Below are 16,239 nucleotides of genomic sequence, written 5' to 3'. Positions count from 1 at the left end.
AGGGCGGAGCTCAGGACTGGCCTCCCTTATGGGCAGGGGGGCTGAGGCGGGTGGTACCCACAGGCTGCCCGGTGGCCGCTGTGGGAGTGAGGTCTGCAGGGACTGCCCAGCACGTGGCCATAGGTGGCACAGGTGGGACTGGAGGACGAGGAAGGGCCCGCCGGCACTGGGAGGAAGAGGGCAGGGCTGGCACGGGGCTGGGGCTGGGGCTGGGGCTGGGGAGGCAGCCAGGGTGACCCGCTGGCCTGTGAGCAGAGGTCTGCCAGGCGTGCCCAGATCCCTAACCCTCCTGCTGCCGGCCCAGCGCCTAGTCCTGGGGGCGGAGGACGCAAAGTCCCTGGATGTGTCCTTGGTTCTCTACACACAGACCCCCGCCCCCTCTCCTGACCTCACCAGGGCACCGACCTCTGACCTCTGCTTGCTTGGTTTCCTTCTGGAAGGCACTGCCAGTGGGAAGGGGCAAGGTCAGGACTCTGACCACTGAGACACAGGGAACCTCCCCCCGAACACGAGGGCCTGAGCCTCCCTGGGACCCCCGGGCCCGGCCCCAGTTCACCGTGAGCCGCTGCCGGCTGATGGGGAGAGGCGAGGAGCAGGGTCGGCCCGGCCCAGACGCACTGCCTCTGAGGGGGCTGACTCCCCGTGATGCTGGAGGGAGCTCCGAGCCACGGGAGAGGAAAGGGGGGCTCGGGTGTCTGCCCCTCTGAGGAGGCGTCGGTCCCTCAGCTCTGACAGGCCTGCTGCCCCCTGCACACGCGTGTGGCCTCCACCTGAGTGATCAGAGCTGGGCCCGCTCAGACAGTAACCTGCCCCGCTGCCATCTGCCTGCTCCTCTCACCGGACCTGTTCTGCCAGCTCAGCCCAGAGAGAATCTGGGCTCTGGTTCTGAACTGGCCCTGGGGGGTGGCCCAGCCCAGGGCTGCCTCCTGCTTCCTCCCTGGACGCCTGCGCCCCCAGCTCTGAGCCCGGGCAGGACGGGGGTCGCCCAGCCCCTCTCAGGGCTGACCAAGCCCAGTGTGTGGCCTGGGCAGGTCCCTGGACCTGCTGGGAGGTGGAGTGGCCAGTGTCCTGTCGGGCAGCGCTGGTCCCCGCACCGTGTGGCCGCTGGGCTGCTGGGGGCGGGGGACACGGAGCCCACGCCTGCCCTGGCTCTCCACAGCCTGCCCTGGGCTGGGGCTGGGCAAGACCCAAGACCAGGCCTCCCCAGCCAGGCCTGGCTCCCCGGGGTTCCCCATGTTCAGGTTTCTGCTGAGACTTCTGCTCACATGGGAGCCCCGCATGCCGAGTTCAACACCAGGTCTCCTCGCCCGGAAACCCCTTTCTGATCAGTGATTGAGGGGTCTAAGCCTGAAACTGGGAACGAGGTAAAATTCATGAAAGATACACTTTCAGGCAAGGCCCCTGGGGCTGCACCCGGGTCGGCGAGGCCGGCTCAGGGCCCGGCGCCCAGCAGGACCGGGACCCCACGCCCGCCCACCCGCCCGCCGTGTGCACGCCAGGCCACACACGGCCACGCTGCTCTCTGCTCCTCTTGGCGGGAGGACAGCATCAGTGAGGCAACCCTCTCCTTTTGCACAGAAATGTGGCTGCGCAGGAGGCTGCCCGTCGGCCTGCGCACCAGCTGCCCGTCCCACTCAAGGTGCTCCCTGACCCCCGGCTGCTTTGGGGCCCCTCGGGCCAGCACGGTGGCCAGGCCTGCAGCACGTGCAGGGACCACGCAGACCTGGCAGAGCTCCAGGCCCTGTGAGCTGGGGGCTCCCTGTTCGATCTCTGCCCCAGTGAGGAGCAGGCGGCTGTGGCCCCTCAGGCCCCGGGAGCTGGGCTCGCGAGGAGGCCAGGCCGCGCTGGGCCTTTGCTGCCGGAGGGATGCAGGTGAAGCTTCTGTGCACACCCTGCCGCTTCCACCCAGAGCCCAGGGCTGTGCAGGCGGAGGCCGGCCAGGGAGCCCAGAAGAGCAAAGAGTGTAAGGAGGCGATGCCTCCCGGCTGGGCTGGGCTACTGGAGGTGCCAGCCCTCCTGGCTCCTGCTGGCAAAGGCTTGGGGGGGGGGGGGCTTCTGGGCCTCCCAGGCACTGTGGGGCTCAGGGTCACACCAGAAATTAAACAAATCTGGGAACCTACGCTCTTTCCCAATAAGTCAGGCTGTGCCTGTGCCACCTCCTTCCTGCCGGACTGCAGTGCAAGCCTGCGGGCCCTCTGCCCACGGGTTCCCTCCGTGCGAGGACCTCAGCCCTGGCGAGCACAGCCCGTGTCTGAACACTGGTTTCCTGCATTGTGTCCCGGGCCTGGCTGTCCTGGCAACAGGCTGGCAAGAGGCAGCCGGGAGTGGTGGCCGCGCTGTGGCCTCAGCATAAGCACCCCCGAGGAGCAAGCTGATTTGGCTGCTGCTTAAAGCATTTGCTCCGTTTTGAAAGTTATTACGACACAAGCTGTTTCCTAAGTGGCCATCGCTGTGTCATCACAACTTCGAGAAGAGCACCAGCGGAGGTCTGATCATCTGCTTCTCAGTTTAGGGAAGACGGCACGTCGCTGCGAGCCTCAGGTGGTAGCGGTCAGGAAGGGCAGGCCGGAGCCGCTCGCCCAGGTCGGCCCTGTAGCCGCCGTGCCCAGGGCACGCTGGGACCCAGAACAGCGACAGGCCCGGGTCTGGGGTGCAGAGTCCTCGCACCAGCACCACGGACCCTGCCGGAAGAACTGTTTATAACGAAGCTCCGTCGTTCTCGCTTCCCCTTCCCTCTTCTTCCTGTTCCTTCTACAAACACCCTCCAGCTGGACAGGCGCCAACGCGTGCTGGGCTGCCTCCCCCCAGCCGGCCTCGAAGCTGGAGGCGCCCTGTGCGCCTGGGCCTCCCTCGCAGTGGGCGCCAGCAGGTGTGCTGGGTCGGCTCCCTCCCTGCGGTGGGCGGAGCCAGGAGCCTTGCAGGGACGCCCAGGCCCCAGGGAGCACTTTGCCTGGTGCAGGGAAGCCGCCCTCGGTGGGGTCATGGGTCACACCTGTCCTGCCAGGCTCCACCTTGTCTCTGTCCTCACCACCCGCATCCCCACCACTGCTCCTCTCCTAACCGTCCCGCCCAGCGGCTTCAGGAGAAACACAAAGCGTCGGGGGGGGCCGATGGCTCGGCCGGGCGGGCAGAGCAGTGGCTGGGGAAGGCCTGGGATGCTCCACTCAGAGCCCACATGGCGCCAGGAGGAGCGGATGGGAGGGCGTCCGGGCCTCACGGTGAACCTGAACCGCGGCTATCGGCTATTGGCTATCGGGTGCAGCCTAGCTGTGCGGGGCTGGGAAGGGCCCCAGAGCCTGCGGCCGCTGACAGGAGCCACCCAGGCTGGCCGGGGCTGGCTCCCAGGACTGGGAGCTACAGAACTGAGCTGCCATTTGGCCCACACTTTGTTTTGGTTTTTTAATTAGTTGCCAATATTTAAAAAACAGAAGCATCCTCTATAAAACCCCCGAGGTTTCCAGCTCTTCTTTTGGGGGGGCCTTAAACAACAGACACTGGTTGTCCCGCCGTCGGAGCTGGAGCTTTGAAACCAAGGCGTCCGCAGGTGGCTCCTGAGGCCGCGGCAGTCGGTCCAGCCTCGCAGCTCCCGTGGCTCCTTGGCTTTAGACCCCTCACCCCAACCTTTGCCTTCACGTGGACACGGAGTCCTCCCTGCGTGTCTGTGCCCGACCTTCCTCTTTATCAGGACACGCCACACTAGCGGGGCTCCAGCTCGTCCTCCTAACAAACTGCGTCTCAGCGACCCTGTTTCTGAAGTGGTTGTGCCCCAAGGTCCTAGGGGTTAGCGTTTTGCATGAATTTTGGGGGAAAGAAACAATTCAGCTGTTCTACGCCGGTGGTTCCTGTAGGGGGCAGTACTGGGTCCGCCTGTATCTGGTCAAAGCTCCTGGGAGGTCATCGGTGGCTGCAGGTTTCTCAGGCCTCTGCACAGAGGATCTTGGAGGTCCAGGTGCTCCATCCTCACGGACTGACTGGCCGCCTCTGTCACGTGCTGTCCATCCTCACGGACCCACTGGCCGCCTCTGTCACGTGCTGTCCATCCTCGCGGACCGACTGGCCGCCTCTGTCACGTGCTGTCCATCCTCACGGACCCACTGGCCGCCTCTGTCACGTGCTGTCCATCCTCGCGGACTGACTGGCCGCCTCTGTCACGTGCTGTCCATCCTCACGGACCCACTGGCCGCCTCTGTCACGTGCTGTCCATCCTCACGGACCCACTGGCCGCCTCTGTCACGTGCTGTCCATCCTCGCGGACTGACTGGCCGCCTCTGTCACGTGCTGTCCATCCTCACGGACCCACTGGCCGCCTCTGTCACGTGTTGTCCATCCTCGCGGACTGACTGGCCGCCTCTGTCATGTGCTGTCCATCCTCACAGACTGACCGGCCGCCTCTGTCACGTGCTGTCCATCCTGGCGGACCCACTGGCCGCCTCTGTCACGTGCTGTCCATCCTGGCGGACCCACTGGCCGCCTCTGTCACGTGCTGTCCATCCTGGCGGACCCACTGGCCGCCTCTGTCACGTGCTGTCCATCCTCGCGGACTGACTGGCCGCCTCTGTCACGTGCTGTCCATCCTCGCGGACTGACTGGCCGCCTCTGTCACGTGCTGTCCATCCTCGCGGACTGACTGGCCGCCTCTGTCACGTGCTGTCCATCCTGGCGGACCCACTGGCCGCCTCTGTCACGTGCTGTCCATCCTGGCGGACCCACTGGCCGCCTCTGTCACGTGCTGTCCATCCTCGCGGACTGACTGGCCGCCTCTGTCACGTGCTGTCCATCCTCGCGGACTGACTGGCCGCCTCTGTCACGTGTTGTCCATCTTCACGGACCCACTGGCCGCCTCTGTCACGTGCTGTCCATCCTGGCGGACCCACTGGCCGCCTCTGTCACGTGCTGTCCATCCTGGCGGACCCACTGGCCGCCTCTGTCACGTGCTGTCCATCCTCGCGGACTGACCGGCCGCCTCTGTAATGTGCTCTCCATCCTGAACTTGCACACTTCTAGCACACGCACTCCCCCACCTTCCCCTCTGTAACAGGTGAAATCCTTTCTTATAGCTCCATCCATTTATGCTGTTTCTTCGCTTTGGATCTCAAAGAGAAAATCAGTGCCTTCCACTTTGGCCTTCTGAATCACAGCTAACATTGAACACCATTTACTTACTTTGTTTGTTTGTTTGTTTGCTAATCCTCACCTGGGGAAGGGAGGGGGAGAGACAGAGAGAGCAACATCGATGTGAGAGACATCGCTTGGTTGCCTCCCGCACACACACCTACCAGGGCCGGGGATCAAGCCTACAACCGAGGTGCGTGCCCTTGACTGGAATGGAACTGGGACCGTCAGGCCACAGGCTGCTGCTCTATCCACTGAACCCCACAGCCAGGGCCTTGCTGTTTATTGACACCCATTCTACAGGAAAGGCAGCTGAGGCAGAGGCGCTGTTCTACCCGGGCGTTCACCGTGGCCGTGGGGCTGATGAGTGCGGGACATCCTTTGCACACTCAGAACCCATGAGGTGCAGCTCAGCATCCCTCCCAGCTTCTCGCCCATGTGGGAACTCGCCCACTGGGGACTCCATTGCCATGAGGGCAGAAGGGGGCAGTCTCCACATGAGTGACAAGAAACTTGGGAAGAGGGACTGAGGGAGCAGGAAGGTGGGAGGAGAGGGGGGAGCAGAGGAGGGCCTGGCTCCCTCATGCTGCGCTGGGAGGGCTGGTCGTGCACAGAGCCCAGGAGAGAGCAGGCCCAGGAGCTGCGGGGGGGGGGGGGGGGGGGGCGGGGCGGGGGTGTGCGGCAGCCTCCTGGCAGAGCCAGCGACTTGCAGAGACCAACAAGCTCGTCATGAACAGGCAGTGGCCGTTCAGACTCGGTGGGAAGGTTCCAGTGATCAAGCAGAACGGAGTCGGTTCTGACTGTGGGTTTGGCAAAGACTTAAAGATCCGTGACAGGCAGCGTGGGCGAGGGAGTGCTCAGGAGCTCCAGGCGGCAGGTGGCAGGTCCCAGGCCAGGCAGCGCAGCACAGGTCAGCCTGGCGTGTCAGAGGCCCTGCGGGTGAGAGGTGCCGGCGGGCAGGCGCTGGCAGGAGTGATCCCTGTGGTCCGCTCCCAGAACCTGGTGCATGGCCTTGGGCTGTCCCCATCCTGGACAAGGGGACGTGTGAGAGTGGAGGGCCGTGGGGACTCTCCGAGGAGCGAGGACAGCAGAAAGGCCAGGCGCACGGCCAGTCCCTCACCCACTCTGGGCCCCGCATCCTGGAGGCAGGTGCACCCGCACTGCTCGGGGCTTCTCAAGCAAACGGGGTGTGGGCCGCCCTCGGCCCTGGTGGCCCTGCAGGAAGAGGCCCAGCTCTTACGAAGCGGGAAGATGTGGCTTGTTGGACCCGCCCTGCCACAGGGGCAGCATGGGGTGGTGTTGTCGACTGACCCGCGGGACGAAGCCGTGGCCCGGCAGTCACTCAGCCTGATGCTGCTGAGGCCCATGGGCCGGGTGCTGGGCCCTGCCCGGTGGACTCGGGGTCTGGGGGCCGCGTGACCTGGGGTGGGTGACCCCGGGACTGCCAGGACTGCTGGGAAAGGGCCCGGGGGGAGGCGGTGCAGAGGGTGCAGAGGCGTGGGCTCCGGGACACGGGCTGTGGCAAGAGGCTTCTGTTTTGCTTGTTATCTGGGTCCTCAGATAACAGCTGCCCACAGGGCCTGGCTGCACTGCCTCCCTGCGCAGCCCGCACCTCCACGTCTGACGCAACCCTTCCTAAAGCAGATGCGTCCAATTCCAGAGAAACTGGTGGAATTTACAAAAAGACCACATTTCAAAGAAAGAAGCCAACACAAGCACCGCGCCCTCGGGAAGCTGTGCCCTTCACTCCTCCCGGGAGGAGCAGGTGCTCGTGGGAGAAGCAGGTGGCACCTCCCCCGGCCCTGGGACACCGAGCCCCACGGGGCAGCGGCCACCTGCCCGCCAGGCTGGCCCAGCAGTGAGTCCTCAGGGCTCCCGCCATCAGCTGTCTGACCCTCTGGCCGCGTGGCCGCCCCCCTCCGGAACTTGGGGAGTGGACGGAGGCTGGGACTTGGGACTCTGGCTGCGTGCTCCTCGGCCGGGCGGTCCCTCGGGGCCGGGGCCTCGGTGTCCTCACTGGGAAATGGGAGCCTGGGAGCTGTGGCGTCAGCTGCCACGGGATCAGGTCCCTGCAGGTGACCGGACCACGCCTGGCGCTCGGCCGGCACAGGTGGCGAGCTGCCCCCCCTCTTTACCCCCCCACAGGGCACTCACTTGTACAAAGGGGTGTCCAGTCTCCCTCCGGCCCCCCCAGAGCCTGGGCGCTGTCCCCTCTGGACGCTTCCCTCCTGGTGCCCTGACTTTCGGACATACAGTGAGCAGGCACTGTCTCCTGTCGCTAGCTCCGTAGTCGCCTTGACAAAGGGCACAACACCTGAGCCACACACAAAGCCCGCATGATCTAAGAGCTGGAAAGAGGTCAGTAAGGAGACACCAGCTCTCCCTTATCAGACCGGCAACGACGAGAGGGCTTGGCCGCAGCCTGCGGACAGGAGGGAGGGCGGTGGGCGCCACGGCTGAGGGAGGCTGAGGGAGGCTGAGGCTCGCGGGGACTCCCAGCCCCCACTCCTCTGCTCTGACCCGCCGGCCCCCAGGCCTCCGCCCAGGCACATAGCCTCCGGGTGCTCCGGGCAGGGCTGCCTGAGGAGCAGGTGCCAGAGGTCAGAGCAGGGGTCGAAAGGTTGGGTGAGAGGGGCGGGGAGGGAGGTGCTGTCCCAGGTGATCTGACCCGCTCGGCGGCCTGGCTTTGTGGCTTAAGAATATCTTCCCAGTCTGATTCTCTTGAGGTTAGAAGAGAATTGTCTTGGAAGTTTGTATTTTCAAATCCCCCCTCGGGTTGACCCTGTGACTGTAAACACTGGGTCCAGCCTGCACCGGGGCCGATCCGCCCGGCCTGGGCGAGGGAGGGACACGGGCCCTGCCTGTGGCTCCAGACGGAGACCTCACCAGCCTCCAGGCTGGGGGGGCTGAGGGGGGCTGGGAGGGCTGAGGGGGCTGAGGGGGGCTGGGAGGGCTGAGGGGGCTGAGGGGGGCTGGGAGGGCTGAGGGGGCTGAGGGGGGCTGGGGGGGGCTGAGGGGGCTGAGGGGGGCTGGGAGGGCTGAGGGGGCTGAGGGGGGCTGGGGAGGGCTGAGGGTGCTGAGGGGGGCTGAGGGGGGCTGAGGGTGCTGAGGGGGGGCTGAGGGGGGCTGAGGGATCCACTGCCCGCGGCCAGGCCACGGCCTAGCCATCGCCTTCCCTGCATGTTGTTACTCTAGAACTTGCAAGTCCACTTTTTTAGCTTCAAAACAGACTGCCCACCCCTCACACGGCGGCCACGTCGATGTGGAGAGCCAGGTGCCTTTACAGCGCTTACACTTCCAGCCGGAGCGCTCCTCCTCCCCACACTCTGCTGAGCCTGGGCACCCCTTCCAGGGCCCCGCACCCCCCAGCACCTGCTGGGGATCGGCCGGTGCCAGCCAGGGGTCACGGCCAAGGATGACCCCCCCACCCTCCACTCTCCCAGCAGACAACAGAAGCCAAATAAACGAGGCAGCGTGAGGCGCGGGCTGGTGCCAGGGAAGGAAGCGGGAGGTGAGGGGGTGTCTGAGGTGCGGGCAGGAACGGGCCAGGGTGGGGCCAGCCTGCGTGGGGAATACAGCAGCACCTGGCCAGACGGGCACAGGGGCAGCCTGGATGCTTGGGAGGGTGGCGGGCGCCGGGCAGGAGGGGCGGGGCAGCTCTGGCCCCACCTGAAAACCAGGAGCCTAGTGTCACCCTGAGAAATACCCGCTGTACCAGCCGTCAGTGTTACGTGGAGGCCAGAGCCTGTCTCACTGCCCATGGCCACTTTGCTCTGCTCATGGCACCAGGGCTCCCGGGCGGCACTTCATGGAGACGCTGACGCCCTACATGGGCAGCCGCGTCTTCACCAGAGCTCAGCAGAACCCTCCCCGGGAGTACGATCAGCAGCCCCGCGCCCGAGAGACGTTCTGCAGGCAATTACGACTGCTCACCCCGTTCCTGGAGCTGCCACTGGGAGCCCGCCACGAAGACAGCCCGCGACCACGCCCCGAGACCACAGCCCCCCGAGAACACTCCCGCCACCTCACCAACCTCTCATAGCATCCCACCCGGTTGGCCACGCCTCCCTCTTAAAACTCTTCATTATAAAGAGATCCAAACTACAAGCACGTGTAACATGCAGGCATGTTTAAAGAATCTATAATAATAAATGTGTAATATGCTAATTAGACCAGACGTCCTTCCAGACAAAGCCAGGGCTGCGAGGGCTGAGCTCCTTGCACAGATTTCATGCATCGGGCCTCTAGTAATAAAGTAAAATAAAATAAACACCTGGGTCCACGGGACGACCGTGCCCACACCACAGGCCCATTGACACACCCATGCCACAGGCCCACACCCACGCCCATGCCACAGGCCCGCGCCCACGGAACAGGCAGAGGCGAGGAGCTGGGGCTCTGCCCAAACTGAACGAGGTCAGACTTGGGACAGAGTAGCCCTTGGGGCCACCTCTGCACGGCCCCCTCGCTGTGACACTGTTGTCCTGGGTTGGAACAGCCTAACCCGCCCTCGAAGGGACAGATGGCGGCCAGCTCCGTGGCGGGAGGTGCTCACCAGGACACGGCTCCAAGGCTGCAGGGTGAGCCTGGCGCGGGCGCTCTGTGCCGACCAGACGCTCCGAGTTCTCGCCTGTCCTCGTCCTGACAGCGCCCCTCCCTCTGCCCTTCTTTCTTTTTGTTAATCCGCATCTGAGGGCACTTTTCCCGTTGGTTTGGAGAGAGTAGAAGGGAAGGAGGGGAAGAGAGAACATGGACTGGTCGCCTCCTACACGTGCCCTGACCAGGCGGGGGAACAACCCACAGCTCAGGTGTGTGTCCTGCCCGGGAATCAAACCCGCAACTCTCAGTGCGCAGGCCGACGCTCTAACCCCTGCACCACACCGGCCAGGCCCTCTGCCCTCTGGCTGCGTCCGCTCCACGCAGCGCCCCCCAGGGGGCCCTTCCAACAGGCTTTCCTGCCGGCGGGGAAGCCTCGGGGCGTGACGGGCGGGGCCGGTCTGGCCGAGAGGCTGCTCGCCCAGGGCCCGCCTGTCCACCGCACCAGCTCCTCCCGGACCACGTCCTGTCGCGGGGCCCGCCTGTCGGACGCTGTGCTGGAGGCCCTGGCCTCGGGCAGCACACCGAACGGGGTCTGCTCAGCACCAGGGGTGAGGAGGGACACTGGGCGCACAGGTGACCACACTGAGTGCGAGGCCTGGACTGGAATGTCACCTGGCGTGGCCACGCGTGCCCCCCAAGCCCACGGCGGTGCCCTTGGTGCCCTCACCCACCTGGCGCCCAGTCATCCTGGGAGGTGAGGCCCGACGGGCTGGATCCCAGTTCGAGCACCTTCCACGTGTCCCGGAGGGAGCTGCTGGCGAGCGAGGAGGACCCCTGGGTGTGGTGCCCGGCGTCCTGGCGGGCTCCCTGAGCCTGTGGCTGTGGGGACCGGTTCTCTTTCTGACAAGCCGGCATGCAGGCCGCTGCGGGGAGTCTGTGCTGCTTCTACAGAGGGTAGAACGAAGGCTCGTCCTCGAGGCCCCCTCCAGCCCAGAGGAGACAAGGGGCTCCCTGTCCCCCTTCGTGCGGGTGGCCTGTGGGGAGACTCGAGGGGCAGGAGGGGGCCCGGGAGGTCCCCCTGTGCACTGGGTGTGGGGATGGCCCAGCCGATGCCTCTGGTCGGGTGGTCTGGAGGGAAGGCACCTGCTGGGACCCCACTCCACCGGGTGCGAACAGGCAGGGCCGCTGTGGGGCTGAGCGCCCGCCAGGGGCCCAGGGTCCAGCCCCGCCCAGTGCTCTGGCTGGACACGCTCTCCTGCCCTACAGCTCACCACTCCCAAGGGAGGACCCGCACGGCGAGGACTGCCGCTCCGGTGACAGCAAGCACTGCGCCGGAGACGCGCACCCGCCCCCAGTCCCACATACCTGCCGGGCACCCTGTCTGCGAACAGGCGGCGCCCCCCGGGGCTGGCTCTCCCCCGAGCATTTGGAGGAAGGCTCCGGCCGCGGGCTCCTAGCGTCCTGCACAGAAACGCACGTGAAAGGGGCTCGAGTCTGGTCCTCGAGGGGCTCCCGCGAGGTTAGGAAGAAACTCCAAAACAGAACGGCTGGCGGGAGGGACTTATCCGTGTGGTATCAGCCAAAAGGGAGGCCCGCGCGGTGCCCACCAGCCGGAGGGACCCAGCCCCCACCCGCAGCTCTGCTCCCTCCTGCGCCCACTTATCGCTCAGCCCCACCTCGTGCCCCCCCAGCAGCGAGCCAACTTGGAAGTCGCGTGGCCTCCCGCCTTCCGCCTGCTCCCTCCAATTCTAATCCATTTAAAATAAACTGGAAAGAGCAGCTACACACTGGGGGGCAAATATCTGCAAAGCGTCCACAGATCAGGTGGGACCAGGACCGCCCAGCACTCCGTGGTACAGACAGAAACCGCCCGGCCGCGTGGCTCAGAGGTGGGGCGTGGCCTGTGAACCAGGAGGTCACGGCTCGATTCCCCATCAGGGCACGTGCCCGGATGCAGGCTCGATCCCCAGCGTGGGGCGTGCAGGAGGCAGCCGATCCCTGGGTAAAGCTATAGAGTGTATGCATGACAGACTTTATAATTTTCATAAACAGGAGGAAACAATGAAGTGTTATGGGTAACTATGTCTCGGTGCTGAAAATGGAAGGCTTTAAGATTGTGTTTGTTAGCCAAAGAGAAGATTGTCGTATTTTGACGTTTCTGTAATGGAAATGTGACACTTGGGAAATTAGTGCCAAGTTGTTGGACACGCATTTCCTAGTGAAGGAGAGGTACCTGCGCTGTGACGGGGGGCTGCAGCTGCCCCAAAGGTGGGCCTGGGCCAGGGCGCTTCCGGGCCTCGGGGCTGGGGCAGGGGTGACACGGTTTCCCTGGAAACCAGATGAGAAAGGGTTGGTCTGTGTGCATGTCTCACATGGATACACACACGTCCCCTTCAAACCCAACCGCTTTCACCGCGACCTCGGGGTGCATGGCTGTGAGCTGTGCGCAAGCCCCCGCGTTCCTGTGGCTCCACAGCCCACGGACACACGGACACACGGACACCCTCCTGCAGCCACACCCCTCCCGCTTCTCAAAGTGAACAGGCCCAGAGACACCCTCCCGGGAACAGGGAGCTCTCCGCCTCCAGGCCCCTCCTCTGCGGAGTGAGCACTGGGGGTTGGGTGGCTGCGGGGGTTCCTGGAACCCGGACACTGAGGGGCGACCGTATCCCCTGAAGAGAGGCTCGTCATTGAGGCTCAGCGCTCTTCCTTACACGTGACCGAGGCACCAGCGACTCCATTCATTCACTGGTTTGGGCTCGGTCGCCTAGAAAGCCTGCACGCGGACGGACTGCAAGATGCATTCCTGTTGAGATGGGTCTCTCCACAGCGGGTTGACCCCGTCAAACAGGAGCTTCCGACGCGCCAGCGAGTCTTCTGTGGCTGTAACTGCTGGCGTCGTCGCGTTAGAGACTGGGTGTGGCGTTTGGGGGGTCTCCATCCGCTCACAGGAGGGTCGTGGTGATGCACACGCCGGTGGCCCTGACATCCACCAGGAAGAGGCAGGCCGCCCACAGACGACTCCTCACAGGAGCAGCGGTGAAGGTGGTAACAGCCGCCCTGGCACAGGTGCCCAGCAGAGGCCGCGAACGGCCACCAGGGTCTGGCGCTCCTGGCAGGGACGGACGCCAGGAGCAGGCTCAGAGGGCCTGGGAGTTTGGCTGGACTGGGGTCTGGGGGGCAGGACCTGCTGAAGGTGGGACGTGCTGGGCTCCTCAGTGGTGGGTGGCAGGTGGGTGTGCTGTGGGGTTCAGGGCGGCCACCCCATTGACGAAGAAGAGAATGGGTAGGAGTTTACTTGAACCAAACTGACAACAATGCCGGGAGCAAGAGCTCAAATGCAGCTGCTTCTATGCACTGGAATGGGGGAGGGGCGGGGGAGGGTTATGCCGAGGTGGGAGGGGACAGGAAGGTGGGGAGGAAGGTTGCCGGGAGGGAAGGTGCAGGAGCCCTCACAGGATCAGGTGTGCTCGGGCCTTGTTCACGCCAAGGGGTGTTAAGGTAGATGCACAACAACAATGGGCAGAGCTGGTTCGAGGCAAAGACAAGCCTTTCACTGAAGAGGCTCCTGCCTGGGCCTGACCACGCTGTGACGGCGGCAGGGCGTGGTCCCATCGCGTGGACGCTGTAGAGCCCTCTGCCCAGGCTGCAGCCTTGGAAGGACCCTTGGCGTCCTGTGCCCGGCGGCAGGGTGGCCTCCTCATCGCAGACAGGGACCGGCCAGGGCGGGGGGCAGAGCCGAGGCTCCTCGCCGATGGCCCCCGCCCGTGTCTTGTCCAGCCTCACGCCGTCTGACCTCTGGGTCTGAAACGCAGGAAAGGTGCTGGCTGGGCCATGTCTGAGGCTCCGTGTCTGAGGCTCCGTATGTGCACACTGAGCTGCTCTTCCCCCCCCCCCCGCCTGTCTGTGTTACTTCATTCTCCCAGCAGCCATTAGGACCGAGGTGGGGACTCCCAGCAGGGGTCTTCTGGGCCCGGCTGGGCCGCTGCCCTGCGCCCTGGCGGCCTCTGGCGACAGCTGGCAGAAAGTAGGAAATTGCGTGCATCGGCCCGGACCTCTGTCTTCAGGGGGGAGTCCTTTTTCTTTCTCTCTCTTCAGGTCAGAGGGCGGGAGCGGCGGTGACCTTGGCGAGGGCGTGCTCCGGTTTCCTGCTCTCCTTCCCCAGCGACGGCCACGGGTCCTTCGTCTCTGTCCGTTTCCTCTCGAGAGCCTGGCTGCGACCACAGGGAACACCTCTGGCCTCCACCATCTGGGAAGTGCACTCATGGGTGCCCCTGGGGCAGGGGGACAGACTGGGCTCCGTGTGTCCCTGCCCGGCTGGGCCGGCTCTCAGGGGGTGTCACGAGGGCCCAACAATCCCGTCCCAGTCGAGCCCACTGCGGCCACGGATTAGCGGGTCTGTGGCAGAGGCGCCTCCTGTTGTGGGCGGCAGGACACCGTGTGCGCCCACCGCCCCGAGCGCCGTGGCGAGGGCGGCTACTTCTCCGGCCACCCACCCGAGCGGGCGCTCCGGGGCCTGAGCTGCCCTGAGCACTCCCTTTGGGGACGGGCGCCTGTGTCCAGGGCTCAGCCATGACAGGACTATTGGTCTGAGTCACTACTGAGATGAATCCTCTAAACTGGGAAAACTTCTAAATAGAAAAAAGCTCTGAGAGAGCGCCAGCCTACACCGTGGTGGGCCTGGTTTGTGAACTGGGCTTGGTAACGGTCAGGTTGGCCCCAAACTTCAGCCAGAAAAACCTGTGGGCCGTGCACCCCATGGCAGCTCGACACGCCGGACAGAGTGTGGCTAAACTCCTGCTTGCAGCCGGGCCTACCAAACGCCGGCCGGCGCACGGAAGCAACAGCCTGGAACCCAGTGGCGAGATGAGGGCCTTCCATCCGACATGGCGATTCTACAAGCGCCCAAAGCAAGGGCTGCTCAGCAGAGCCGGGAGCCGGGCCACCAGAGCTGTTAGAAAGGCGAACGGGAAACCGGCTCCAAGAGGGCCCAGGACGGCCGCTCCCTGTCCCACCTGAGCTCAGGAGTCACCTGTCGGAACCACCCCTCCCGTCTCTCTGTCCTCAAAGGCCCTCTAAGGGCCTCGGTTAGAGACCCGGCTTTGACCCAGGGAGAGCCCTCAGGAGCTTCTATCAATGAATCACCTGCCCCATCAACGGGCTTAAAACGAATAACAACATCAGGTGTGTCTGACAACCCTGACCGCAGCTGCCACTCAGCCCGACGGGACCTCCTCGGCCTCGCAGAGAAGCCGGGTTAACTAAGAAGCCGGCGGGAAGACAGTCGGCAGAGAGTTCACAATAGTTATGAAGCGAGGTGGGTTACAGCAAAGGCTGTCATCAGCACTACCCCAGGTTGGGCGGGACAAATCCCCCAACAATCCCCCCAACGTTAAAGGGCCCCAAACAAGTCCACTCTATTTACAACCTGTTTGGAAAATTTTTATATCATATTTTTTGGTCCAATTAGAAGAGAAAGTTTACTAGAAAGTTAGAGGTAGAAGAGTGAGCCCGCTGGGCTGCATGGGCTCAGGAACAAGTCACAGAGCAGAAGGGGCCCTTGGCGCGCAGGAGCCAGGAAGGAAAGGTAAGCGCCTGGGGCAGGAGGGGAGGTGAGGGAAGGGCGGGCGAGCTCCCGAGAGGGAGGGCCTGTTTGGAAAAACTTTAAGGACCAGGAAATAAGTTAAACAGAAACACCCAAGCCGGTCGGTGAGGGTGGGTGTGCTGCCCCTGCAGCCAGCTCCCCGGCCTGTCCTAGACTCGGCCAGGCCAGCTCCGGCCCTACTGAGCGGTGCTGAGACACACCCTGAGCCCCCGCCACAACGAACTCACATCCAGGACAGGAACACATCTGTTAGTCCCTTTCCCTCCACTTCCAGACGGTCCTACCAAACCCGGAGAGGAACTGGAAAGAGGAAGGCCCAGTCCCGCCCCACAGGGACCTTCCTGCCGTGACTGTGCGCGGGCCTCGGAGGCCCCGGGACACCTCTGAGGTTAGCCTGTGCCCTCGAGGAGGACAGCACCTGAGGCCCCGGCTAAAGGTCAGACAGTACCTCGGACAGACGTGGAGAGAGAGGGGTGAGGGCGCAGCCCCTGGAGCACCCGCTGCAGCCATTCTGGGAGCTGAGAGCAGCGGTCTGTCTCGCGAGCCTGTGTCAGGCCAGACCTGAAACCAGGAGCCATCCGGAGTCCTGCCTGAGCCGCTTCTCCCCAAAGGAAAACATGGCGGGGGAAGGAGGAAATAGTTGGAAATTGGGCAAATGAGAAATCCTAAAAACCTTATCTGCACACATTGGTAAAAAGAGGCTGCCGGCAGCGAGCTCGGCATGCTCCACCTGCCGGGCCTCTGGGTCTGGGTCGCCCGGAGCTGGCCCTGTGCACACGCCAGTGTGTGGGCCGTAGGTACGTCTCTACCTGCGGATCAGGTTCCAAAGGTAATGTTTAACCGAGCTCTACTTAATTTATCAGAAAAATATAGAAATTAACCCAAATGTGTGTCTTTTTTCCAAGTTAGCAAGATGTAAAATAATCTTTGGTAAATAGTTTATTGGTTTAATTAAAACAAACGTGACTTCCGAGTCATCAGAA

The 16,239-nt window shown here is 64.0% G+C and overlaps 1 protein-coding gene across 4 annotated transcripts in view; it reads right to left on the bottom strand.

Annotated features, from left to right (window-relative positions):
* The window catches only part of CCDC57 (coiled-coil domain containing 57), a 43,478-nt gene that overhangs the window by 705 nt on the left and 26,534 nt on the right, over positions 1-16,239 (bottom strand). For 3 of the 4 annotated variants that reach the window (XM_079797550.1, XM_079797549.1, XM_079797548.1), the window contains 3 exons: positions 11,885-11,979; positions 11,017-11,112; positions 10,383-10,596 (listed from right to left, as the gene is read on the bottom strand). In XM_079797550.1, coding sequence (XP_079653676.1) covers positions 10,383-10,596; positions 11,017-11,112; positions 11,885-11,979 — 405 coding nt within the window. Of the gene's footprint in view, positions 1-9,225; positions 9,357-9,667; positions 9,811-10,382; positions 10,597-11,016; positions 11,113-11,884; positions 11,980-16,239 lie in introns of those variants that run through there. The other variant, XR_013815041.1, reaches the window with a different exon arrangement.

Source organism: Cnephaeus nilssonii (genome assembly GCF_951640355.1).
Source record: "Cnephaeus nilssonii genome assembly, chromosome: 19".
In the NCBI taxonomy this organism is placed as follows: domain Eukaryota; kingdom Metazoa; phylum Chordata; class Mammalia; order Chiroptera; family Vespertilionidae; genus Cnephaeus; species Cnephaeus nilssonii.
The sequence above is the reverse complement of the archived record's forward strand: the minus strand, read 5'-3'. Positions and strand labels throughout refer to the sequence as shown.